The 26,436-nt window shown below is 50.0% G+C and overlaps 1 protein-coding gene across 1 annotated transcript; it reads left to right on the top strand.

The window, feature by feature from the left end:
• The first annotated feature begins 1,935 nt into the window (after positions 1 to 1,935).
• On the top strand, positions 1,936 to 22,038 carry AMH (anti-Mullerian hormone). The gene is made up of 5 exons (XM_060232833.1): positions 1,936 to 2,592; positions 12,056 to 12,234; positions 13,196 to 13,319; positions 16,121 to 16,304; positions 20,893 to 22,038. The coding sequence occupies exons 1-5, from the start codon at positions 2,007 to 2,009 to the stop codon at positions 21,842 to 21,844; spliced, it is 2,025 nt and encodes a 674-aa protein (XP_060088816.1). The 5' UTR covers positions 1,936 to 2,006; the 3' UTR covers positions 21,845 to 22,038.
• The last annotated feature ends 4,398 nt before the right edge of the window (positions 22,039 to 26,436 follow it).

Below are 26,436 nucleotides of genomic sequence, written 5' to 3'. Positions count from 1 at the left end.
GTTTGAGATTCGTGTCTCCTTTCATGGCTTTTCAACCCTGTTCATAATGTTGTTTCCTCTTTATAATTGGGTGTACGTAAGTATGGTTTCCATTATATGTAGCCCACCTTTTTCCTAAAGGAGTCGAGTTAGGTTGCATGCTTAAAGGCTGCCATGTTTATTGGGGCAGAAGAAAGCCCGCTTCATCAGATATATATATGGTGATGATACACTTCATGTATCTGATGAAGCGGGCTTTCTTCTGCCACAATAAACATGGCAGCCTTTAAGCATGCAACCTAGCTCGACTCCTTTAGGAAAAAGGCAGCCTTTAAAGTGCAAGCCAGTTTGGTGTAGTGGTTAAGTGTGCGGACTTTTATCTGGGAGAACCGGGTTTGATTTCCCACTCCTCCGCTTGCACCTGCTAGCATGGCCTTGGGTCAGCCATAGCTCTCGTAGGAGTTGTCCTTGAAAGGGCAGCTGCTGGGAGAGCCCTCTCCAGCCCCACCCACCTCACAGGGTGTCTGTTGTGGGGGAGGAAGGGAAAGGAGATTGTGAGCCGCTCTGAGACTCTTTGGAGTGGAGGGCGGGATATAAATCCAATATCATCATCTTCTTCAACCAGCACCCTGTTTGTGTTTCCTGCAATAGACACAGGATGCTTTCAGACATGCTAAATAATGCAGTATTAATCCACTTTAGCAACTGTTTGCCATTTCACTCAGTAAAGTGCATTGTGCATTGAAAGTGCGTTATTGAGTGTGTGCAAAAGCGTTCCCCACCTAGCTGCTCAGCAGTTCCTTGGGCTGGATCGAGCAAGCCCTTTCTCAAGCAATGGCGCTTTGCTCCAGTGTGGCGGCTGCTTGCGTGGGATACGGTGGCAGAGTCAAAACGATGGGTTTGTGGACTCCAGCCAGTTGAGAAAGTTTGTCAAATCTTAAGAGTTCAGCAAAATTCTCTTGGGGGGGAGGGGGTTGAACAGAAGCAATTATTGGGGGGGAGGGATAAGAAAGCACAATAAAATGGAGAGGTTCTGGAACTCCACTCTTGTGAGCTCCTGCCCAAAATGAGGCCTGAGATATTTCAGTAATAAGATAAAAAATACACATGGTTTTAGCCCGGACCTCCCATGAGTTTGTGGGCCAAACTCGCTTAACGTAAGAGCTGCAAAAAATAAACGTCAGATGTTTGAGAGCCACAAAGACATGGACATCAGACATCTGGGAGCCGCAAGACTGGAAGGGAGGGAGGAAATAGATGGGGAGGGGAAAGTGGAAAGAAAGCAACTTCAACTTTAAATGCATTCTCCAAGCTACTGGCTGGCTTGACTTGGAGAAGTGATTTAGAGAGAAATGCCTTCTCCGAGCTGGCTGATGGGGTGGTGGGGACTTCGAGAGCCACACAATTTGTGTGAAAGAGCCACACGTGGCTGCCTGGTCTAAGCCCTTTGAAAGTCATCAAAGTTAGCAGCCATCTCTACCCCCCTCACTTTCTCGATAACTTCAAATATGCCAACAGATTGCATCTTCTCTCTGCGTATCATGCAGTACAGTTTCTTTCGGAACGCCAATCCTTAAGAGATAGCGAGGATGAGACGTCTGCGTCTGTATCAGGAGATGGACACCTCTAGACAATTAGCAATTCCCTCACACACACACACACACCCTCTCCTGCTTTCAGTCCTGGTTTGAGGAGGGGGCATCAAAACCGATTTGGAGCCGAGGCTGGAAATTCTCCTGGCCGCCTTTGTTTTCTTAGAAAGCCCCAACTGGAGATAACGGGAGTGCCAAAAATAGAACAGAAAAAGACTCCTTTGAGCTGTCCCCTCCTTCCTCCCTCCTTCGCAACATGTTGTGCCTCAAGGGAGGTACAGTGTTGTGTTGTTGGATTCAAGGACACCTCGGATGAAAGAGGAGGCCCTGTGTGGCACCTCCCACCCTCCGCAGGCGTCTTCTAAAGGATGCCATTGCTCGGTTCGCAGCTGCTGAGCAGAGTTTTGGAAGACCTGCTCTCTGGGGAAAGAGACCATGTGGCTTCCACTTGAAGGTGTCCTTCTGAGAGTGGGGATATTACTCATGACCATCTCCATGCCTGGGAAAGGGATCTCAACAGGTGACAAAACGTGGTGGGAACAACCTGAGGTTTCAGCCTTAAGAGAATTGGAGACCCAAGGAACAGGGCCGTTTTCAAGAGCCTCCGGTTTTAGAGGACTGGGACCGAAGGTCGCCACAAATGATCCAGAAAGTGACCTCCAAGGACCAAGTCCTCATCAGCACTTGGCTGAAGAAGAGGAGAAGCCCCAGAGTTCATGGCCCCGATTTTACTCCCAGGCTTGGCTCAACAGGGGCCCGGAGGAACCTGTGTGTCGGGTGAAACTGGACAGGGCAGGGGACCAGGCCCCCAACCACTTGGAGGTGGTGGGTCTCCTCACCAGCCACGAGAGCGGCTTCCTGAAGGCGCTGAGCAGATCCACCTGGAGCGACGGAGACCTGGAGGAGTTTGGGCTGTGCCCCTCTGACGTCCCTCACTCCCTTCTCTCCTCTCTGCAGCGCATCAGCGGCTATCTGGCAGATCCCGGGGACAGCCGCTTTCTCCTTCTGCACCTGGAGGAAGGTAGGTGCCAAGATCAAAAGAGGAAGATGTTTCTAGGGTTGCCAATCCCCAGGTGGGGGCAGGGGATCCCCCCGTTTGGAGGCCCTCCCCCCCCACTTTAGGGTCATCAGAAAGTGTAGGGGGAGGGAAATGTCTGCTAGGCACTCCATTGTACTCTACGGAGACTGATTCCCATAGGGTATAATGGAAAATTGATCTGTGGGTATCTGAGGCTCTGGGGGGGGGGGCGCTGTTTTTCAGCTAGAGGCACCAACTTTTCAGCATAGCATCTGGTGACTCTCCTAAAAACAACAACCAAGTTTCAAAAGGATTAGACCAGGGGGCCCAATTCTGTGAGCCCCAAAAGAAGGTGCCCAAGTCCTTCATTATTCCAAATGGAGGGAAGGCATTTAAAAGGCGTATGGTCCCTTGAAATGTGATGGCCAGATTGTTCAATTGTGCTTGTCACACCCTTGCTCCTGGCTCCACCCCCCAAAGTCCCCAGATATTTCTTGAGTTGGGACTTGGCAACCATAGATGTTTCTAATGCTGTTACGGTGTGTTTCCCTTTTCCCTTATTTTTCTGCTCCTCCATTCACACATACCGTTTTTTCCCTCTCTTTCTCTCTCTCTCTCCTCTCAAATCCATGCAGTTTTCTCCTCTTCCTTTCTGCCTTTCTCACCCGCTCTCTTACATTATATCTTTCTGTTTCAACTTGGGACGGATGAGAGAGCAGTTTCTCCAGGAACAAGAGATAAAAGTTCTGCTCCCCTCACACTTCCCAGGCTTGCCAGTAGCTGGAAAAACGAGTTCCAAAGTGGCACAAAGTTTATCAGACGTGCAGCACTCCTGGGCAGGTGTGTAGGCCTCTAGCTCAGGCGTGTGAGGGGATGAGGTGGTGATTGATCACCCTCAGCCCTCTCTTGTTCTCTTGCAGGAGCTCAGTGCCCCCTTCTTCTTTCGCATGTGTGAACCTGGCCTTTGTCTTGAGAGACGGGCCCAGGGAAAGGAAGACGTTCTAGTGGCAAATTAGGAACGGGAACAGATCCCAACACAACCAGTTGTCACATTCCCTACATCTAGCCCAGGAGTGGCCAAACTTGCTTGACATAAACTTGCTGAGCCACTTTGGTGGGAAGGGCGGGATATAAGTCGAAATATAAATAAATAAATAAGAGCCACACAGAAGAAATGTCAGATGTCTGAGAGCCACAAGACATGGATGTCAAATGTTTCAAGAGGGAGAGAAGGAAGGAAGTGGGTGAAGGCTTCACTAAAGAGGAAGGTCTTGCAGGCCCTGCGGAATCAGTCAAAGTCCCGCAGGGCCCGCACTTCCTCCGGGAGCTGGTTCCACAGGTGTGGGGCCACAACAGAGAAGGCCCGAGTGCGGGTACTCTGCAGTTTTGCTTCCTTCGGCCCAGGAATAGTCAACAGGTGGGAAGGGCGGGATATAAACCGAAATATAAATAAATAAATGAGAGCCACACAGAAGAAACGTCAGATGTCTGAGAGCCGCAAGACATGGGTGTCAAATGTTTCAAGAGCCGCAATTGGAGGGAGAGAAGGAAGGAAGTGGGAGGGAGGGGAAGGAGAGGTGGAAAGAAAACAACGTGGACTTTAAATGCATTCCTCAAGCTGCTGGCTGGCTTGGCAAAGTGACTTAAAGACAGAAATATCTTCTCCAAGCCAGCTGATGAAGTGGGGAGGGCTTTGAGAGCCACATTTATTTATTTATTTTGTACATTTATAGCCCGCCCTTTCCCGTGAAGGGCTCAGGGCAGATTCCAACAAGCTAAAACATTAAAACCAACAATAAAACATCAAAATAGTTAAAACAATTAAACCAATACTTTAAGTCAGTCGTTTAAGACGGTGTGGATGCTATAAACACTTGAGGCGTAATTATCGTGGGCAGCCTACGTTGCCTCAAGAGGTCAACAGTCTTGGCCCCAAATGAAGCGGCAATCATTGCTGGGAGGCCAGTGGGATGGTGTAGTAGGGCGAGGACGTCCGCTCGCCTCAACCATAGACCTGGTGGAGCAGCCCCGTTTTACAGGCCCTCCGGAATGGTAACAAATGTGTGAAAGAGCTGCAGTTTGGCCACCCCTAATCTAGCCAGTCCCACAAGGTTGCTGAGAGAACAAAACGAGGAGGGGAGAAGAGTGCATAGGGCCCTGCATGCCTGGGAGGAGAGGGGTGCCAACTCTGGGTTGGGAAATTCCTGCAGCTTTGGAGGTGGAACCTGGGGAAGGAAGGACTTGGGAAGGGGAAAGACCTCAGAGGGGTACAAGGCCACGCAGCCCACCCTCTGCAGCAGCCGTCTCCTCCAGAGGAACCCATCTCTCTTCTGAAGTTCACCTGCAATCCCAGGGGATTTCCAGGGATTGGCACTTCTATTGGAGGAAGAGGTGGGATTAAAAACATGATTGATAGGTCTGGGATGCATTTCTACTGCAAAGTCAGGCGGCTTTTCTAGACCCAGGCCCTGTATCAGGGGTGGCCAAACTGTGGCTTGGGAGCCACATGTGGCTCTTTCACACATATTGTGTGGCTCTCGAAACCCCCACAGCCAGCTTGGAGAAGGCATTTCTCTCTTTAAATTACTTCTCCAAGTAAAGCCAGCTGGCTGCTTGGAGAATGCATCTAAAGTTGCTTTCTTTCCACCTCTCCCTGCCTCCCCCATCTATTTTCCTTCCTTCCTTCCAACATCCGACCCTCGTGTCTTGCGGCTGTGGCTCTCAGACATCTATTGTATGTGGCTCTTACATTAAGGAAGTTCGTCTCCCTCTGCTCTGTACCTTTAACCCCTGCCTTGCAGGCAGAAATCCATCAGTTTCTGGCAGTTCTTTTCCACTTAATATGAAGTTCAGAGATTCTGTGCTTTGTGGGGGGGGGGGCATCATTTGTTCCTTCCTCTCCCCTTTGTGACAGATGGTTTCTTCTTAACTCGTGCAGCCAATAACTCAAGGAAGAGGGGGCAATGGGGACATCCTGAAGGTTGCCATCTGTGGGTTGGGGGACTCCTGGAGATTTGGGGGGCAAGAGGAGGGCAGGGCATTGGGAGGGGAGGGCTCTCAGGTGGGCCACAATGCCGTAGAATTCACTCTCCAAAGAAGCCTTGACCTCGGTCATCTGGATATCAGTTGTTGTTCTGGGAGATTTTTCCAGGCGCCACCTGGAGAATGGCAGCCTGAATGGCCCTGCTCTAACCAAAACAACATGCTCAGAATCATGGTAATGCAGAAATAGGGTTGCCAAGTCCAATTCAAGCACCAGCTGGGGATTTGGGGGGGTGGAGCCAGGAGACATTGGGGGTGGAGCCAGGAGACATTGGGGGTGGAGCCAGGAGCAAGGGTGTGACAAGCACCATTGAACTCCAAAGGGAGTTCTGGCCATCACATTGAAAGGGACAGCACACCTTTTAAATGGAAATAATGAAGGATATGGGCACCTTCCACTGGAAATAATGAAGGAGAGGGGCACCTTCTTTTGGGCTCATAGAAATGGACCCCCCAGTCCAATCCTTTTGAAACTTGGAGGGTGTTTTGAGGAGAGGCACCAGATGCTATGCTGAATATTTGGTGCATCTACTTCCAAAAACAGCTCCCACAGAGCCCTGTGGGTCAATTCTCCATTATATCCAATGGGAATTAGTTTCCATAGGGTATAATGGAGTGTCCAGCAGACATTTCCCACCCACCCCTTGCTGATGACTCCCCTTTCCTTCCCCCCCTTTCGGATCCCCTGCCCCCACCTGGGGATTGGGTAAACTAGAAAGAAAACACTGTAATTAGCAAGCTTTGAAACAAACGCATATAAATACTTTATATAGCCAATTCATTAGAACGAATCAAAAACAATTATCAAACAGAAATCAAAGGAAGTACTTCTTCACCCAAAGGGTGATTAACATGTGGAATTCACTGCCACAGCAGGTGGTGGTGGCCATAAGTATAGCCACCTTCAAGAGGGGTTTAGATAAAAATATGGAGCACAGGTCCATCAATGGCTATTAGTCACAGTGTGTGTGTATATATAAAATTTTTTGCCACTGTGTGACGCAGAGTGTTGGACTGGATGGGCCGTTGGCCTGATCCAACATGGCTTCTCTTATGTTCTTATGTGACACAGAGTGTTGGACTGGATGGGCTGTTGACCTGATCCAACATGGCTTCTCTTATGTTCTTATGTTATGTTCAAAGGAGCTCAAAGTTCAGCTATTGTTTCTCTGGTTCCAAAGAGATATTTTCAGGGCTCTGATTGATTGGTAATGTGTCCTGCTGTCTGTCAATTTCCTTTCTGAAAGACGCAAGAATACTGTATAGTCAAATGGTGTAGAGGTAAGCGGTCCTCCATCCAACAGGTGCGGCTACACGAGTCCAAGGTTCTGTTCGTGTTTCATCTGCCATTTCCACGGGCCGCCTGTATTTTTATCGGGAACCCGTGCTAAGGCAACAGCTCGCTTGTGATACCTTGCGTTCTTACATAACTCACACAGTGTTTTCTTTCTAGTTTACCCAATCTGTACACTGTGGTTTCCTGTTTGATCCTACCTGGGGAATGGCAAGCCTGTGCAGAAAGGACCTAGCGAAGCCACTGTCAAAACTAACAATGAGGTGGTATTGCTCCTGAGCAAGAAATCTACAGGCAAACTGCTGTTAGCCACAGCTTGTGGGGAGAGGGTGCTTGACAAGCCTTGGTCTTTGGTATTTCATAAGAATATAAAAAGAGCCCAATTGGATCAGACCAGTGGTCCATCTAGTCCAGCATGCTGTCTCACACAGTGGCCAGCCAGTTCCTCTGGAGGGCCAACAACAGGGCAGAGAGGCTGAGGCCCTCATAAGAACATAAGAAGAGCCCTTCTGGATCAGACCAGTAAAGGTCCATCTAGTCCAGCATCCTGTCTCACACAGTGGCCAGCCAGTTCCTCTGGAGGGCCAACAACAGGGCATAGAGGCTGAGGCCCTCATAAGAACATCAGAAGAACCCTGCTGGATCAGACCAGTAAAGGTCCATCTAGTCCAGCATCCTATCTCACACAGTGGCCAGCCAGTTCCTCTGGAGGGCCAACAACAGGGTAGAGAGGCTGAGGCCCTCATAAGAACATAAAAAGAGCCCTTCTGGATCAGACCAATGGTCCATCTAGTCCAGCATCCTGTCTCACACAGTGGCCAACCAGTTCCTCTGGAGGGCCAATAACAGGGCAGAGAGGCTGAGGCCCTCATAAGAACATCAGAAGAACCCTGCTGGATCAGACCAGTGGTCCATCTAGTCCAGCATCCTGTCTCACACAGGGGCCAACCAGTTCCTCTGGAGGGCCAACAACAGGGTAGAGAGGCTGAGGCTCTCATAAGAACATAAGAAGAGCCCTTCTGGATCAGACCAGTGGTCCATCTAGACCAACATCCTATCTCACACAGTGGCCAACCAGTTCTTCTGGAGGGCCAATAACAGGGCAGAGAGGCTGAGGCCTTCATAAGAACATGAGAAGAGCCCTGCTGGATCAGACCAGTGGTCCATCTAGTCCAGCATCCTGTCTCACACAGGGGCCAACCAGTTCCTCTGGAGGGCCAATAACAGGGCAGAGAGGCTGAGGCCTTCATAAGAACATGAGAAGAGCCCTGCTGGATCAGACCAGTAATTCATCTAGTCCAGAATCCTGTCTCACACAGGAGCCAACCAGTTCTTCTGGTCAGCCAACAACAGGGCATAGAGGCTGAGGCCTTCATAAGGACATCAGAAGAGCCCTGCTGGATCATACTGATGGTCCATCTAGTCCAGCATCCTGTCTCACATAGGGGCCAGCCAGTTCCTTTGGAAGGCCAACAACAGGGCATAGAGGCTGAGGCCTTCATAAGAACATCAGAAGAGCCCTGCTGGATCAGACCAGTAAAGGTCCATCTAGTCCATCATCCCATTTCACACAGAGGCCAACCAGTTCCTCTAGAGGGCCAACAACAGGGCATGGAGGCTGAGGCCTTCATAAGAACATCAGAAGAGCCCTGCTGGATCAGACCAGTGGTCCATCTAGTCCAGCATCCTGTCTCACTAGGGTTGCCAAGTCCAATTTAAGAAATATCTGGGGACTTTGGGGGTGGACCCAGGAGACTTTGGGGGTGGAGCCAGGAGACATTGGGGTGGAGCCAAGATCAAGGCTGTGACAAGCATAATTGAACTCCAAAGAGAGTTCTGGCCATCACATTTAAAGGGACGGCACACCTTTTCAATGCCATTCTTCCATAGGAAATAATGAAGGAGAGGGGCACCTTCTTTTGGGGCTCACAGAATTGGACCCCCTGGTCCAATCGTTTCTGAAACTTGGGGGATATTTTGGGGAGAGGCACTAGATGCTGTATTGAAAATTTGGTGCCTCTATCTCAAAAAACAGTCCCCCCAGAGGCCCAGATACCTGTGGATCAATTCTCCATTATTTTCTATGGGAATAAATCTCCCAAGGGAATAACAGAGTTCCCAGCAGACATTTCCCTCCCCTCCCCCCGCTTTTTGATGACCCTGAAGTGGGGGGAGGGCATCCAAACTGGGGGATCCCCTGCCCCCACCTGGGGATTGGCAACCCTATGTCTCACACAGGGGCCAGCCAGTTCCTCTGGAGGACCAACAACAGGGCAGAGAGGCTGAGGCCCTCATAAGAACATCAGAAGAGCCCTGCTGGATCAGACCAGTGGTCCATCTAGTCCAGCCTCCTGTCTCACACAGTGGCCAGCCAGGTCCTCTGGAGGGCCAACAACAGGGCATAGAGGGCTCTGTGTTGCGTCCTGGCTCTGAGATTCAGAGGATTAGTGCCTCTGAATGTGCAGGTTCCCCTCAGTCACCATGGCTAGGAGCCACTGATAGATTTATTCTCTATGAATCTATCTAATCCTCTTTTGAAGCTGTTTATTCCTGGGGTCATCACTACATCTTCTGGCAGCCAGTTCCACATTTTAATCATATTTACTGTCAATCAGCTTCCTTGGATTCCCTTGAATTCTAGTATTTTTGGAGAGGGAGGAAAATTTCCTTTTTTCAGCTAGAGTTGCCAAGTCCAGTTCAAGAAATATCTGGGGACTTTGGGGGTGGATCCAGAAAACATTGGGGCTGGAGCCAGAAACAAGGTTGTGACAAGCATCATTGAACTCCAAAGGGAGTTTTGGCCATCACATCTAAAGGGACAGCACACCTTTTAAATGCCTTCCCTCTATTTGGAAATAATGAAGAATAGATAATGGCGCCTTCTTTGGGGGTTCATAGAATTGGACCCCCTGCTCATAAGAACATAGGAACAGCCATGTTGGATCAGGCCAATGGCCCATCCAGTCCAACAATCTGTGTCACATAAGAGAAGCCCTGTTGGATCAGGCCAATGGCCCCTCCAGTCCAACACTCTGTGTCACATAAGAACATAAGAGAAGCCATGTTGGATCAGGCCAATGGCCCATCCAGTCCAACACTCTGTGTCACATAAGAACATAAGAACAGCCATGTTGGATCAGGCCAATGGCCCATCCAGTCCAACACTCTGTGTCACATAAGAACAGCCATGTTGGATCAGGCCAATGGCCCCTCCAGTCCAACACTCTGTGTCACATAAGAACATAAGAGAAGCCATGTTGGATCAGGCCAATGGCCCATCCAGTCCAACACTCTGTGTCACATAAGAACATAAGAACAGCCATGTTGGATCAGGCCAATGGCCCATCCAGTCCAACACTCTGTGTCACATAAGAACAGCCATGTTGGATCAGGCCAATGGCCCATCCAGTCCAACACTCTGTGTCACACAGTGGCCCAAATTTTTCACACACACACTGTGGCTAATAGCCACTGATGGACCTCTGCTCCATATTTTTATCTAAACCCCTCTTGAAGGTGGCCATGCTTGTGGCCGCCACCACCTCCTGTGGCAGTGAATTCCACATGTTAATCACCCTTTGGGTGAAGGAGTACTTCCTTTTATCCATTTTAACCTGTCTGCTCAGCAATTTCATCAAATGCCCATGAGTTCTTGTATTGTGAGAAAGGGAGAAAAGGACTTCTTTCTCTACTTTCTCCATCCCATGCGCCAATCTTTTGAAACTTGGGGGGTGCCTCCAAATCAGGGGATTCCCTGTCCCCAACTATAGCCACATTTAGATGTCCAGATATCACATCTTTTGTATATTGCATATACATTTTTCACACTGCTCTTGTCTCCTTGGAGGATATTTGAAATAATAACGTCCAAGATAAATTTGTGCTCTATGCTTTTTTAGAAGCATCGGCTGTGTGCTTTTTAGAATCATCTTCTTCTGTTTAATATACTTTGTTAATAATTAGTTATTTTAATTATTATTCACGGGAGGGGGGGTTGTAGAAGAAGCCCAGTAGGAACTCATTTGCATATCAGGCCAGACTCCCTGATGCCAAGCTAGCCGGAACTGCACTCCTGCGTGAAAAAAGCCCAGATTATTCTAGAAGATATCTAAAATCATTCAATTTTTTTTCCTGTCAAGTTACACCTGACTAAGTCCCGGTGCCCCTGTGGTGTTTGCAAGGCGGGGGACATCTGGGAGATGCTTTGCCATCCCGTCTCCTTGCCCCAACTCTGGCCTTCCTTGGTGGTCTCCCTTCCAAATCCTAGGTAGGGTCAACCCCTGCTTAGCTTCTGAAATCTGATGAGAAGGAACTAGTCTAACTCAGATACTATCTGTGGACTTTTGAGGTGGGGCCAGGAGACTTCAGAGGTGGGGCCGGGAGACCTCAGGGGTGGGGCCGAGAGACTTCAGGGGTGGGGCCAGGAGACTTTTCCTAAAACAAATAAATAAAAACACAGCAGTGCAGTTCCTCTGAATAGTCTTCATTTCCTCATCCAAGCAGCTGCAAATCATCTCTCTCTCACTCACAAGCACACACACACACACACACCCTCACACAGAAGCACAAATAAAACAGTTTGCAATCCCACACTGGTGTGGTCTCACTGGGGCAATTTACTCACAACTTCCAATAACACAAGGAAACCAAAGGTTCAGGTTTACCCTTTGCTGTGCAAACCACCTCTGAAAAGGGAGGGTCTGGGCTGCTTTCACAGCAACTGGGAGCAGCCAGGTTGTTCTGCCTGCTCACCCCGCCCCCATTCCGCCTTAAAGACACAGACACCCCATCCAAAAAGGAAGCCTTTGCAAACTTTCTCCTAGCAGTCTGAAAGGGAAAGGCACATGGTAGTTGTGGGGACAGACCTTCCCCCCCGCCCCACTGGCCAGCTGACCGGGGGCAGGAAGGAGCCTGGGAAAGCGGGAGAACCCTGCTGGGACCTGGGGAATGGCAAGTCTATAGCCTGGGCTATTGAGGTCAAGGCCCCAAATCATGAGGGGTGCATTAACAATGAAGCTTTTAAACTCTTCTCTTATAAATGGTACTGTTTGTCCTGTGAAATGATACATGGTCCTCGCACAAAGGTCCGGTTTGAACCCATGGTTCCTTTTCTTCCCCCTCTTTTCGCAGTCCAGTGGAAGGCAGAAACGAAGCTGAAGTTTCAGCTGACCTTGCCGGATGATGTGGAGCCTCCTGTTGGCTCTCTGCAGCTGGCCTTTCTAGTCTTCTACCGCGGGAGGAAGGAAGGGGCCACCCCCAGCCCCAGGGAGAAGTTCCTCGTGGGAGGGGAAGGCCTCCATCAGAAGCAGGTAAGCTTGGGGGAAATAATCTGGAAGGAGCTGGTGAAATCAGGGGCTATTTCTTGTGACAGGTTGATGGAGCTTAGAATCATAGAGTTGGGTCATCTAGTCCAACCCCCCTGCACAATGCAGGAGACTCACAAATACCTCCTCCTAAATCCACAGGATCCTCATTGCTGTCAGATGGCCATCTAGCCTCTGTTTAAAAACCTCCAAGGAAGGAGAGCCCACCACCTCCCGAGGAAGCCTGTTCCACTGAGGAACCGCTCTAAGTCAGGAAGTTCTTCCTAATGTTAAGCCGGAAACTCTTTTGATTTAATTTCAACCCACTGGTTCTGGTCTTACCTTCTAGGCCACAGAAAACAATTCCACCCCATCCTCTAGATGACAGCTCTTCAAGTACTGAAGATGGTGATCAGATCACCTCTCAGCCGCCTCCCCTCCAGGCTAAACATGCCCAGCTCCTTCAACCTTTCTTCCTAGGACTTGGTCTCCAGACTCCTCACTCTCACCTTCCATGTACAGAGGACCTCTACCTTTGAATACAACGTTCAGAAAGCATGCCAGAGGATCAAATGCATCAATTTCATGGCCTACCTTTTAGCATTCCCAGAAAGCATCTGGGGAACTAGATTTGGGTCTCACCCATAGGGAGGATGCCATCCTCTGGGTGGTGGCTGGAGATCTCCTGGAATTACAACTGATCTCCAGTCTATTCCCTGGAGGAGTTGGCAACTTTGTTGGGTAGGCTTTAGGGGGATCCTGCGTCGAGCAGGAGGTTGGACTAGATGGTCTTTACAGCCCCTTCCAACTCTGGGATTCTCGGATTCTAACTTCAGCTGTTGAATTCCTGCTGATTTTAATGGCAAAAAAACAAATTGGGCGGGGGGTGGGTGGGTTTGAAAGTGCTCCAGCTGTAGCTCATGATTTTTAAATGTGTCTCTTTTCTCATTCCCATTCTGCCCTCCAGATTATCTGCCTCTCCAAGGCGACCCGCTACCTCATCCTCAAGGGCTCCCTGATGTTGAGAAGGAACATCCCTGGTCAGCTCAGCTTCCAGGTCTCCTTGGCCATCCGGCGTCACGGCAACAGGGGTAGGGCCTAGAGGGGAGATCCCCAAAGGATCCCACTAGTTTGGGACATTAGTCTGCCTGCCATAAAGAGCAGGGGAGGGGGGGAACGAGCTTTTTTGGTAACAGGAACTCCTTTGCATATTAGGCTACACCCCCTGATGTAGCCAATCCTCCTGGAGCTTACAGGGCTTTTACTACAGGGCCAGTTTGGTATAGTGGTTAAGTGTGTGGACTCTTATGTGGGAGAACTGGGTTTGATTCCCCACTCCTCCACTTACAGCTGCTGGAATGGCCTTGGGTCAGCCATCGCTCTGGCAGAGGTTGTCCTTGAAAGGGCAGCTGCTGTGAGAGCCCTCTCAGCCTCACCCACCTCACAGGGTGTCTGTTGTGAGGGGAGAAGATATAGGAGATTGTAAGCTGCTCTGAGTCTCTGATTCAGAGAGGAGGGCAGGGTATAAATCTGTAGTCTTTCTTCTTCTCCTTCTTCTCCTCCTCCTCCAGTAACCCCCAAGTTTCAAAACAATTGGACCAGGGGGTCTGATTGTATGATCCTCAAAAGAAGGTGCCCCTATCTTTCATTATTCCAGATGGAGGGAAGTTATTTAAAAGGAGTGTGGTCCCTTTAAATATGATGGCCAGAACTCCCTTTGGAGTTAAATTGCGCTTGCCACACCCCTTTCCTGGCTCCACCCCCAAAGTCTCCTGGCTCCGCCCCAAAGTCCCCAGATATTTCTTGAGTCGGACTTGGAAACCCTATTCTCTTCCAGCCAGTTTGGTGTAGTGGTTAAGTGTGTGGACTCTTATCTGGGAGAACCGGGTTTGATTCTCCACTCCTCCACTTGCAGCTACTGGAATGGCCTTCGGTCAGCCATGGCTCTCACAGAGCTGTCCTTGAAAGGGCAGTTTCTGGGAGATTTCTCTCAGCCCCACCCACCTCACATGAGTATAAATCTGCAGTCTTCTTCTCTCCCTCTTCCTCCTCCTCCTTTTGGCCAGCCAGACACTGTCTAAGCTACTTCATTGGCTTATGAGGATAAAAACAGGAGGTGACAAACTACCATGCCCTCTCCTCTTTGGAGGGTGGATGGGATTAAAATGTAAGAAATAATCTAGGAGAAGGCATTCACCCTTTGTTTAAGAGATGGGAGAATTCCCCTATTTTGTTTCACTGTTATAGTGGTTAGTTAATGCGGTCTCATTTGGAATACTGTGTACAATTCTGGTCACCGCACCTCAAAAAGGATATTATAGCATTAGGAAAAGTCCAGAAAAGGGTAACTAGAATGATTAAAGGGTTGAAACACTTTCCCTATGAAAAAAGGTTAAAACGCTTGGGGCTCTTTAGCTTGGAGAAACGTTGACTGCGGGGTGACATGATAGAGCTTTACAAGATTATGCATGGGATGGAGAAAGTAGAGAAAGAAGTCCTTTTCTCCCTTTCTCACAATACAAGAACTCGTGGGCATTCAATGAAATTGCTGAGCAATCAGATTAAAACGGATAAAAGGAAGTACTTCTTCACCCAAAGAGTGATTAACATGTGGAATTCACTGCCACAGGAGGTGGTGGCGGCTACAAGCATAGCCAGCTTCAAGAAGGGGTTAGATAAAAATATGGAGCAGTGGTCCATCAGTGGCTATTAGCCACAGCGTGTATATATATGTAATTTTTTTAGCCACTGTGTGACACAGAGTGTTGGACTGGATGGGCCATTGGCCTGATCCAACATGGCTTCTCTTATGTTCTTATTAGTAATTCCATTACAAGACCTAAAAATAATGGATTAAAAACGCATCCATCCAATAAGTAAGAACAATTAAGACCATGGTCCCAAAACTAATGCTGACATTAGTTAATAAACATCATTCAAGGGTTGCTATAGATGAATAGCTAACAATGTATTCAATTAACAATTTATTGGCCCCAGAAGGTAGGACCAGAACCAATGGGTTGAAATTAAATCAAAAGAGTTTCCAGTTCAACATTAGGAAGAACTTCCTGAGCGGTTCCCCTGTGGAACAGGCTTCCTCAGGAGGTGGTGGGCTCTCCTTTCTTGGAGGTTTTTAAACAGAGGTTAGATGGCCATCTGACAGCAATGAAGATCCTGTGAATTTAGGGGGAGGTGTTTGGGAATTTCCTGCATTGTGCAGGAGGTTGGACTAGATGACCCTAGAGGTCCCTTCCAACTCTATGATTCTATTATTCTATTCCATGAATTACTTAATAATGATTATCTAAGAGCAAGTCTCTTCAACGAGTTAATAATCTTCCAGCAACAGACATCAATTCCAATTGTTAATGGAAAACCAGTCAGTTAACATTCTGGCATTTAAAATATAATGGATTAGCATTGCTAAAGTAAAAGCCCTCTACCACCTGGATGCAAAGGAAGTGTCTGGTTTTCTTCAGCAGTGATATGTTTCTCTCCTAGGAGTAAAATAATAATGCAGAAAAACCTCTAACCAGACATAACACAGATTTTGTCCAGTTAACCTGCTCAGATTTCTTTTTAGCAGGAGGTGACATCTAATCTTTTCCAGGGCTTTTTTTGTAGCAGGAACTCCTTTGCATAATAGGCCACACACCCCTGATGTAGCCACCTCCTGGAGCTTACAGGGCTCTTCATACAGGGCCTACTGTAAGCTCCAGGAGGTTTGGCTACATCAGGTTGTGTGAACTAATATGCAAAGGAGTTTCTGCTACAAAAAATGTCCTGATTCTTATCACCACAAACCTTCCTGAGGGGCTGGGGTTGTGAGGGAGACCACCTTCCTCGGCTGTTCCTCCATTAACATTTCACTTCTCTGCCGCTCCCTCCCCAGACGTGGCCCTTTCCCCTCAAGAGGCGCAGGAGTTACTTTTTGGCTTTGACGAAAAATGTTTCACCCGCATGACCCCCTCTGTGCTGCTGGTAGCCGAACAAAGGCCAGGTGGGGCGGCGGCTGCGTCCTCTTCCTTCCTCGCTGCAAAAGGTGTGGTGGAGACAGCCCCGTATCTCAGGCCCAGGTGAGTTGTGCTGTCCTGGGGGTCCATCTGTTGTAGCTAGTCTGGGCCAGTCATCCTCAGAAGCCTTGATCTGAGTAGTAGGATTGGAGGAGCTGTCTGACAACAGGGAGGGAATGGTGGCGGGACTTACCAGGAGCACGACGGAGGGCCCAGGCTACATCGTAGCAGCGCAGCAGCAACACTTCCAGCGTGTACTGGAAGTGACATCATAACTTTGTGACGTCACAGTGACACTCTGGTATTTGGACAAAAAAACTCTGTAGTAAATAGGGTTGCCAAGTCCCCCACAGTATCCTCCCAAATTGCTAGAGTGTCTGGGAAAACCAGAGTTTTCCCAGAAGCTCCTAGAACCCCCACCCACCCCGGGAACTTGGTGGCCCCAGTAGTAAAAATGGTAAATGGCTAACCCTTCAGACTAATCTCCCTGAGGAGAGAGTGCCAGAATTCTGGTGCCGTGACTGAGAAGGCCCTCTTCCAGGCTGCCACCCACCTAATCTCAGAAGTAGGCTTCCCAACCCCCCCGCCCTGCCGGGGGACCCCTGGATTAGCAGCCTTTTCTCCCGCTCTCCAAAAACGTGGAAGCGGGGGTGGGGGGTGGGAGTGGGGAAACGGCGCAGCCTCCCTTCGCGAGGTGCATGCTGGGACTCGTAGTCCTTGCGTCCTCTCCAGCTGCTACAGGCGTCTCCTTGGGGAGTCTGGCCGGCGGAGGGGGGGGAGCTCCGCCCCAAGAGGACCATGTGCGTTTCTACCTCCGGAGGCTTCAGTCGCTGATTGAAAGGCTTCCTCTTGAGATGGGGTGTCTGTCTTACTTTGAAGAAGTTGGCAGCAACTTGTGAGTAGAGAGGCCAGAAATGGGGGGTGGGGCGGGAATTCTGCTGAGTACTTCATTATTCTCTATGTGGAGATCGATTCTCATAGGGTATGATGGGGAATTGATCTGGAGGTTTCGGGAGCTCTGGGGAAGCTGTTTTTTGAGGTAGAGGCACCAAATTTTCAGTATAGTATCTAGTGACTCTCCCCAAAGTACCCCCCAAGTTTCAAAACGATTGGACCATGGGGTCCAATTCTATGAGCCCCAAAAGAAGGTGCCCCTATCCTTCATTATTTCCTATGGAAGGAAGACATTTAAAAAGGTGTGCGGTCCCTTTAAATGTGATGGCCAGAACTCCCTTGGAGTTCAATTGTGCTTGTCACACCCTTGTTCCTGGCTCCGCCCCGATGTCTCCTGGCTCCACCCCCAAAGTCTCCTGGCTCCACCCCCAAAGTGCCCAGATATTTCTTGAATTGGAATTGGCAACCCTACTTGAAGCAGAGCCTCCAAGAATGACCATAAGTGGTTCGGCAATTCATAAGATAATAGGCAGTTCTTCAGATACATTGACTGCAAACCACACAGGGCTGGGGAGCAGCCGGTTTGCCAAGTCTAACTAAGAAAATACCTGGGAACTTTGGGGGTGTGGCCGGGAGACTTTGGGGTGTGTGGCCAGGAGACTTTCCCATTCCCTGATAGAAAGAAATAAAAATATAGCAGCACAGTTCTCCTGAATACAGTCATTTCTTCCTTTCCCAGTAGCTGGCTGCTCTCTTTCTCTCGCACACACAAACTCACTCACTAGTGTTCCCAGTCCCGTTACCTTTCCAGTGGGGCCTTTGGGGGGGGGATGTTTCAGGAGGTGAGGGGGGGGATGCAAATGGAGTTTTGGCCCATTTCTGGTGAAAGCAGAAGTAGCCCAAACGGGAAATGTCTGGCAGCCATTTGAGTGGTACATAGGGGGATGAAAACGGACCACTCAAATGGCTGCCAGCCATTTCATGGCTCCTCCTCCTCCCCTTCTAATAGGGGTGGGGGGGAACAAAAATGATCCCTGAGAAGGGATAGCTGTTCGTCTAAACTGGCTGCAAGCCTGCTCAGTGATCAGAATCACTGAAGGTTTGCAGCCATTTGAGTGGTCCTTTTCTGCTTCCCCAGGGGAAGCAAGAGAGGCCACTCAAGTTACTAGCAGCCATTTGAGTGGTCTTTTGTGCTTCCCCACTCAAATGGCTGCTTTGGGACAGCACTTCCGGTTTTTTGAGCCAATTCCGGTTTTTCCGGATATGGCTGAAAAACCTCATTTTGGGGTGGGATTTTCCCCGCTGGCTTGCTCCCCAAATCATCCCCTGCTGGGACCGGGGATTGGGATCCCTACTTGAAAGTAGGGTTGCCAATCCCCAGGAGCTGTTTTTTGAGGTAGAGGCACCAAATTTTCAGTACAGCATCTACTGCCTCCCCCCAAAATATCTCCCAAGTTTCAAAACGATTGGACCAGTGGGTCCAGTTCTATGAGCTCCAAAAGAAGGTGCCCCTATCCTTCGTTATTTCCTATGGAAGGAAGGCATTGAAAAGGTGTGCCGTCCCTTTCAATGTGATGGCCAGAACTCCCTTTGGAGTTCCATGATGCTTGTCACAGCCTTGATCTTGGCTCCACCCCTAATGTCGCCTGGCTCCACCCCCAAAGTCCCCAGATATTTCTTAAATTGGACTTGGAAGTCCAAGACCAGGCCCTGGAATTGTGCTTGAAAGCCAATTGGAAGCTGCTGCGAGTGGCCCAAGTCTCAAGCGATATGATCCCTACGAACACTCCAGAGAACATCTGAGGGACAGCACTCTGCACCAATGGAAGTTTCTGAACACTTTTCAAGGGGCAGCCCCCCTAGGGTTACCAATCCCCAGGTGGAAGCAGGAGATCCCCTGGTTTGGAGGCCCTCCCCCCACTTCAGGCCCAATAGAAAGCGGGGGGGGGGGAGAGAAATGTCAGCTGGACACTCCATTATTCCCTATGGCAGGAGTGGCCAATTGTAGCTCTCCAGATGTTTTTCGCCTACAACTCCCATCAGCCCCAGCCAGCATGGCCAACGGCTGGGGCTGATGGGAGTTGTAGGCAAAAAAACATCTGGAGAGCTACCATTGGCTACTCCTGCCCTATGGAGACCAATTCCCATAGGGGATAATGGAGAATTGATCCACGGGTACCTGGGGCTGGGATGCTGTTTTTTGAGGTAGAGGCACCAAATTTGCAGCATAGCATCCAAAGCCTCTTCTCAAACCACCCTCCAAGTTTCAAAAGGATTGGACCAGGGGGTCCAATTCTGTGAGCCCCCAAAGAAGGTGCCCCTATCCTTCATTATTTCCAATGGAGGGAAGGCATTTCAAAGGTGTGCAGTCCCTTTCAATGTGGTGGCCAGAACTCCCTTCGCGAGAGTTCAATTAGGCTTTGTCACAAGCTTGCTCCTGGCTCCACCCCCAAAATCCCCAAATCTTTCTTGAATTGGACTTGGCAACCCTAAGCCCCTCATAGACCGCATTGCAGTAGCCCAATCTAGATGAAACCGAGGCTTGCACCAGGGCATCTGGAACCAGCCAGAGCAGGGGTGGCCAAACGGTGACTCGGGAGCCACATGTGGCTCTTTTACACACATTGTGTGGCTCTTGAAGTCTGCACCACCTCATCAGCTGCCTTGGAGAAGACGTTTGCCTCTTTAAATCACTTCTACAATCCAAGCCAGCTGGTGGCTTGGAGAATGCCTTTAAAGCTAATGTTGCTTCCTTGCCACCTAGGGTTGCTCCACCTGGGGATTTTGGGGGTGGAGCCAGGAGACATTGGGGGCGGGCCTCCAAACTTGGGGGATTCATACAAATGGATGGAGCTGTGAAACTTTTCGGGGGATTGTTACTGCTGTTTCGTCTTCTATTGAACATATTTGCCTGATTGTGTTTCAATACATTCTTAGTTACTGGCTTACTCTAACTTTGGTTGTGCTGTCCTTAACCCTCCAAAGCATCCATTTTCTATATGGGAACTGATCTCTTGTGGTCTGGAGAGAAGCTGTAATTTGGGGAGGTCCCCAGGTCCCACCTGGAGGCTGGCATCCTCACTGAAGTACTTCTTCCACAGGTTCACGGGACCCAATCTCAGGCACAAAGAGCTGAGCAAGAACATTCTAGAACAGGGGTGTCAATCAGGCCCTCAGAGGTCTATCAGGCCCCCAAACAACTGGCTGTCATCGGCTTCCTTCTCCCTCTCTCTTGCTTCCTTCTGCATCACAGCTTGCTTTGCCAGGCTTGCTCAATCGCTCAGGAGCTACAGAGCAAAACCTCTGTTTTCTCCATTGGCTGAGGCTCCTCCCTTGGGGAGGAAGGGGGAGATATAGTTTGCTTTTCCAGGCTCTCTCAATCGCACAGCAGAGCTACTGAGCCAAGCCTCTCTTCCTTCTACTGCCTGAAGCTCCTCCCCTTCCTGGTCCTCTTGGGAAGGAAGGGAAGAGCCAGAGCTTCCTTTGCCCAGTTCCCTGGATCCCATGGTGAGAGAGATACAAAGAAAGCACCAACAAGTGCTAATGTTTTAAGCAATTTTTTTTTAATTGTGTTTGTCTGTGTCCTTTATGAAGTTTCTATCTCTGCTACCTAATCTTATATAGGGACACACACGGCCCAGCCCGACATGGCTTGGCCCAACGAGGTCTCATTTATGTCAGAACTGGCCCTCATAACAATTGAGTTTGACACCCCTATTCTAGAACAACAATCTTGTGTTTTTCTCCTTCACACCAGCTCACCAGCCTTGGGCATTGTCGAGCCTCCTGCCAACGCCACAGCCGGCCACCCGAATATCTCGGCCCCAGCGCCTCCCCTCAGCACCGGGCAGTTCATAGAGGCCCTCTCTCAGTTCGTCAATCAGGTCTTATGGCCCTCGGGGAAGCCGCCTTCCACCGCCAGGTCCCGCCTCCAGTTGGACTTTGAGACGGTGGAGGCCCTCCCACATTGGTCGTTCAACCTGTCGGAAGAGGTGGCCTTGGAGTGGCTCGTCCAGTCTGAGGACCACTTGGTGGTGCTCTTCCCGGAGGACAGCCAAGCCCTGATGGAGCAAGATCTCGGCCAGTGGTACCTGGAAGGGCGGTTGTTATGGCAACTGCTGGAGAAACTGAGCTCCATCATCCAGGAGCTGAAGGGCATCCCGTCCTTCCAAACAAATGCTGGCCTCTTCCGTAACCTCCTTGGGTCCTGCTACTACCCTTCGGGGTCCGCCTCAGGGACGGCCGGTGGTGAGTCCAGGGCCACCGGCCAGCAGGAGGGTTCGAGTCGTCTGAGAAAACTCCACAGCCTCTTGCTGCTGAAAGCGCTGCAGGCCGTGCGGGGCCACTGGCGGGAGTCGAAGAAGGCGCCCCGGGCCAATCGCAGCACCCAGCCGCAGGAGAACTACTGCCGCCTGAGGGAGCTCCGGATAGATCTGGTCTCCATGGGCTACATCATCCTGCCCGAGTGGTACCACGCCAACAACTGCGTCGGGCCTTGCCGGAGCCCCCTGTCCACCCGTATCACCGACTACTACAGCCACACCCTCTTCCTGCTGCGCATGCACGAGCAGGGCCTGCCCCTTCAGCGCGCCCCTTGCTGTGTCCCCGTGAAATATTCCCAAAGCGTAATTGTAACCTTCACCAGCGACCAAGGGCTGAAAGTGAAGAGGTACCCCGACATGGTGGCGGAGGCGTGCGGCTGTCGGTAACGAGGGACCCTGTCTAACGCTCCCTGGCTTTCTGGGGAAACCTGCCTCACGCAGAGCTGTTGATATTGGCTTGTCTCCCCACCACCACCACAACTCCCCAGCTTTTGGGGCAGGGGGAATTAATCCTGCTTGGAGAAAAACAAAACACTGCTTCCTGTGTCAATGTATGCACAATGAACGCATCTGCCCCATAACTGTTGTTTCTTTCTTTTCTTTTTTTTTGCTGTTTCGCTAGATTGAGGGGAGGGATAATGGAAATTAGGAGCCCCGTGGTGCAGAGTGGGAAAGCTGCAGTCCTGCAGTCCGAGCCCTCTGCTCGCGACCTGATTTCGATCCCTGGCGGAAGTTGGGTACAGGTCGCTGGCTCCAGGTTGACTCAGCCTTCCATCTTTCCGAGGACGGCAAAATGAGTCCCCAGCTTGCTCAGCGGGGGGGGGGGGGGAGTGTAAATGACTAGGGAAGGCAGTTGCAAACTACCCCATCAAAAGTCTGCTGTGAAAACGTTGTGATGTGATGTCACCCCAGAGTCAGAAACGACTGGTGCTTGCAGTCGTTTTACCTTTATAATGGAAATACTTTTACCTTTATAATGGAAATACTCAAGGTGCTATAGTTGCCATCTTCCAGGCAGAGCCTGAAGACCTCAGAGATCAGTTCTTTTGGAGGAAATGGCTGCTTTGGAAAGTGGACTGTATGGCCTTATAGATAGATCCAGGGGGCCGTATTGGTCTGAAGCTGTAGGACAAAGCAGGAGTCCTGTGGCGCCTCTAAGACCATCAAAGCTTTCTTCAGAATATACATTTTCTTATGCGTGCAGACTTCGTCAGGCAATGGAATGGGGCACAGTGAGCAGAGCTACTTATAGCTGGTGGGCAAAGTGGTACAAACTTTGGGAGTAGCTCTGCTCACGACCTGAGTTCGATCCCCGGCGGAAGCTGGGTTTTCAGATAGCCGGCTCCAGGTTGACTCAGCCTTCCATCCTTCCGAGGGCGGTCAAAGGAGTCCCCAGCTTGCCAGGGGGGAAAGTATAGAGGACTGGGGAAGGCAATGGCAAACCACCCCGCAAAAAGTCTGCCATGAAAACGTTGTGAAAACAACGTAACCCCAGAGTCGGAAACGGCTGGTGCTTGCACAGGGGACCTTTCCTTTCCTTTCCCTTCCTGCTCACTGTACCCCATTCCATTGTCGGACGAAGTCTGCACGCACACGGAAGCTGACATTCTGCATAAAACTGTTGGTCTTTGAGGTGCTAGTGGAGTCCTAGGGCATTTTCACACTGACCTTAATCGGCAGCGACTTCCCTCTTCACCGCGCAGGATCCGCGCGGATTTCGCACCAATTGCCGCGGAGCACCCGGAAGAGCCGCAAAGTTCCGCGGCTTTTGCGGCGCAAATGGAAACCGCCAAAACCCAATTTCCATTTGCGCCGCAAAAGCCGCGGGACTTTGCGGCTCTTCTGGGTGCTCCGCGGCAATTGGTGCGAAATCCGCGCAGATCCTGCGCGGTGAAGAGGGACGTCGCTGCCGATTAAGGTCAGTGCGAAAACGCCCCTACTTTGTTTTATTGCTTCAGACCAACACTGCTGCCCGCCTGGATCTATCACTTTAAGCCCCAGTTATTAATAGTAATTGGGGTCACAATATTTGCTTGGCTTATTAGGCTCTTGAGTGTGGCATACTGCAGCTCGTTTCCACTTCCAGTCGTTCCTGGATGCACTCTCTCCACTCGGCGATTTATAACGTTTCCTTGGCAGACTTTTCACAGGGCAACTGCCTCTTTTGTTTCCCCACCCAAATGCTATCCAGACCAAATGTTCTTTCAATGTGTTATGCACTGTTTTGCCATTGGATTCTAACGTCATACCAATTTGAATGCTGAACCACTGCCCAGCAGCTATACGCAGCTCTGCCCATGGTACCCTACTCCATTGTCTGCAGACGTGTGCACGCATACGAAAGCTTACATTCTGCATAAAACTTGGTTGGTCTTTGAGGTATTACTGGACTCCTACTTTGTACGGCCTTATGATGCCCACTGAGGTCTCCAGCTTTCCCAAGCTCCACCCTCTACAGGAATTTCCAAAGGAAGAGGGGCAAACCTTCAAAGATGCTGAAGCCGGGGCTCAAATTAAAGGGGAAAGGTGGAGTGGGATCCTTAATGAAACCCCAAGATTCCGTGCCTGATCTCCACAGAAGCTGGGTTTTGTTAAGAACATAAGAGAAGCCTTATTGGATGAGGCCAATGGCCCATCCAGTCCAACACTCTGTGTCACACAGCAGCCAAAAAACCCAAGTGCCATCAGGAGGTCCACCAGTGGGGCCAGGACACTAGAAGCCCTCCCACTGTGCCTCCCCAAGCACCAAAAATACAGAGCATCACTGACCCAGACAGAAGAACATAAGAGAAGCCATGTTGGATCAGGCCAATGGCCCATCCAGTCCAACACACTGTGTCACATAAGAACATAAGAGAAGCCATGTTGGATCAGGCCAATGGCCCATCCAGTCCCACACTCTGTGTCACATAAGAACATAAGAGAAGCCCTGTTGGATCAGGCCAATGGCCCATCCAGTCCAACACTCTGTGTCACATAAGAACATAAGAGAAGCCATGTTGGATCAGGCCAGTGGCCCATCCAGTCCAACACACTGTGTCACATAAGAGAAGCCATGTTAGATCAGGCCAATGGCCCCTCCAGTCCAACCCTCTATGTCAGATAAGAACATAAGAGAAGCCATGTTGGATCAGGCCAATGGCCCATCCAGTCCAACACTCTGTGTCACACAGTGGCCCAAAAAACCAGGTGCCATCAGGAGGCCCACCAGTGGAGCTAGGACACTAGAAGCCCTTACACTGTTGCCCCACTCCCAAGCACCAAGAGCATCACTTGCTCCAGAGACTTCCAACAATGCATTGTGGCTAGTAGCCACTGATGGACCTCTGCTCCATATGTTCATCCAGTCCCCTCTGGAAGCTGTCTATGCTTGCAGCTGCCACCACCTCCTGTGGCAGTGAATTCCACGTGTTAATCACCCTTTGGGTGAAGAAGGACTTCCTTTTATCCGTTCTAACCCGACTGCTCAGCAATTTCATTGAGTGCCCACGAGTTCTCATCTTGTGAGAAAGGGAGAAAAGTACTTCTTTCTCCACTTTCTCCATCCTATGCATTATCTCGTAAACCTCTATCATGTCACTCCACAGTCGACGTTTCTCCAAGCTAATGAGCCCCAAGCGTTTTAACCTTTCTTCATAGGGAAAGTGTTCCAACCCTTTAATCATTCAAGTTGCCCTTTTCTGCACTTTTCCCAATGCTACAATATCTTTTTTGTTCTCCCATATTGGCCTGAAAAATGACTAAAGGAGCCGTCACAAACGACAGGGGTTTTGAGGGTCCTAGACTTCTGTCAACCCCCCATATCTTAATCATGTTTCTGGGTACTGAATAGGGTTTTCTGTTCTGGGTTGGGAATACCCGGAGATCTTGGGGCAGAGCCTCAGGCAGGGAGGGCTGGAAGAGGGCTTCTTCTGTAGCAGGAGCAACTTTGCATATCTGGTCACACCCCTCTTATGTAGCCAATCCTCCAAGAGCTTACAAGGCTCTTCTTACAGGGCCTACTGTAAGCTCCAGGAGGATTGGGTACACATCAGGAGGGTATGCAAAGGAGTTCCTGCTACAAAATAAAGCCCTGAAAAAGGGGAGGGATAATGCCATAGAGGACGCTTTCCAAAGTGGCAATTTTCTCCAGGGGAACTGATCTCCACCTCCTGGAGATCAGTTGTAATCCCAGGAGATCTCCAGCCACCACCTGGATTCATAGAATCACAGAGCTGGAAGGGACCTCCGGGGTCATCTATTCCAACCCCCTGCACAATGCAGGAAACTCACAAACACCTCCCCCTAAATTCACAGGATCTTCGTTGCTGTCAAAGGGCCATCTAGCCTCTGTTTAAAACCCCCCAAGGAAGGAGAATCATATAGTTCAAAGGGACCTCCGGGGTCATCTAGTCCAACGCCCTGCACAATGCAGGAAACCCACAAACACCTCCCCCTAAATTCACAGGACCTTCATTGCTGTCAGATGCCATCTAGCTTCTGCTTAAACACCTCCAAGGAAGGAGAGCCCACCACCTCCCGAGGAAGCCTGTTCCACTGAGGAACCCCTCTAACGGTCAGGAAGTTCTTCCTAATGTTGAGCCGGAAACTCTTTTGATTTAATTTCAACCCATTGGTTCTGGTCCTACCTTCCAGGGCCACAGAAAACAATTCCACACCATCCTCTAGACGGCAGGCCTTCAAGTACTTGAAGATGGTGATCAGATCACCTCGCAGCCGCCTCCTCTCCAGGCTAAACATCCCCAGCTCCTTCAACCTTTCTTCACAGGATTTGGTCTCCAGACCCCTCACCATCTTCGTCGCCCTCCTCTGGACCCGTTCCAGCTTGTCTAGATCCTTCTTAAAATGTGGTGCCCGAAACTGAACACTATGGAGGTTGGCAACACTAGTTGTGAGACTTCTGCAGGTGTTGTCTACCTGCTTTCAAGCGTACTTTTGCAACCTTTGATTTAGAAAGGTGATTCTGTTTTATGTACCTC

Source organism: Heteronotia binoei, chromosome 2 (genome assembly GCF_032191835.1).
Source record: "Heteronotia binoei isolate CCM8104 ecotype False Entrance Well chromosome 2, APGP_CSIRO_Hbin_v1, whole genome shotgun sequence".
Taxonomy (NCBI): Eukaryota; Metazoa; Chordata; class Lepidosauria; order Squamata; family Gekkonidae; genus Heteronotia; species Heteronotia binoei.
This window is presented reverse-complemented; position numbering and strand designations above follow the sequence as displayed.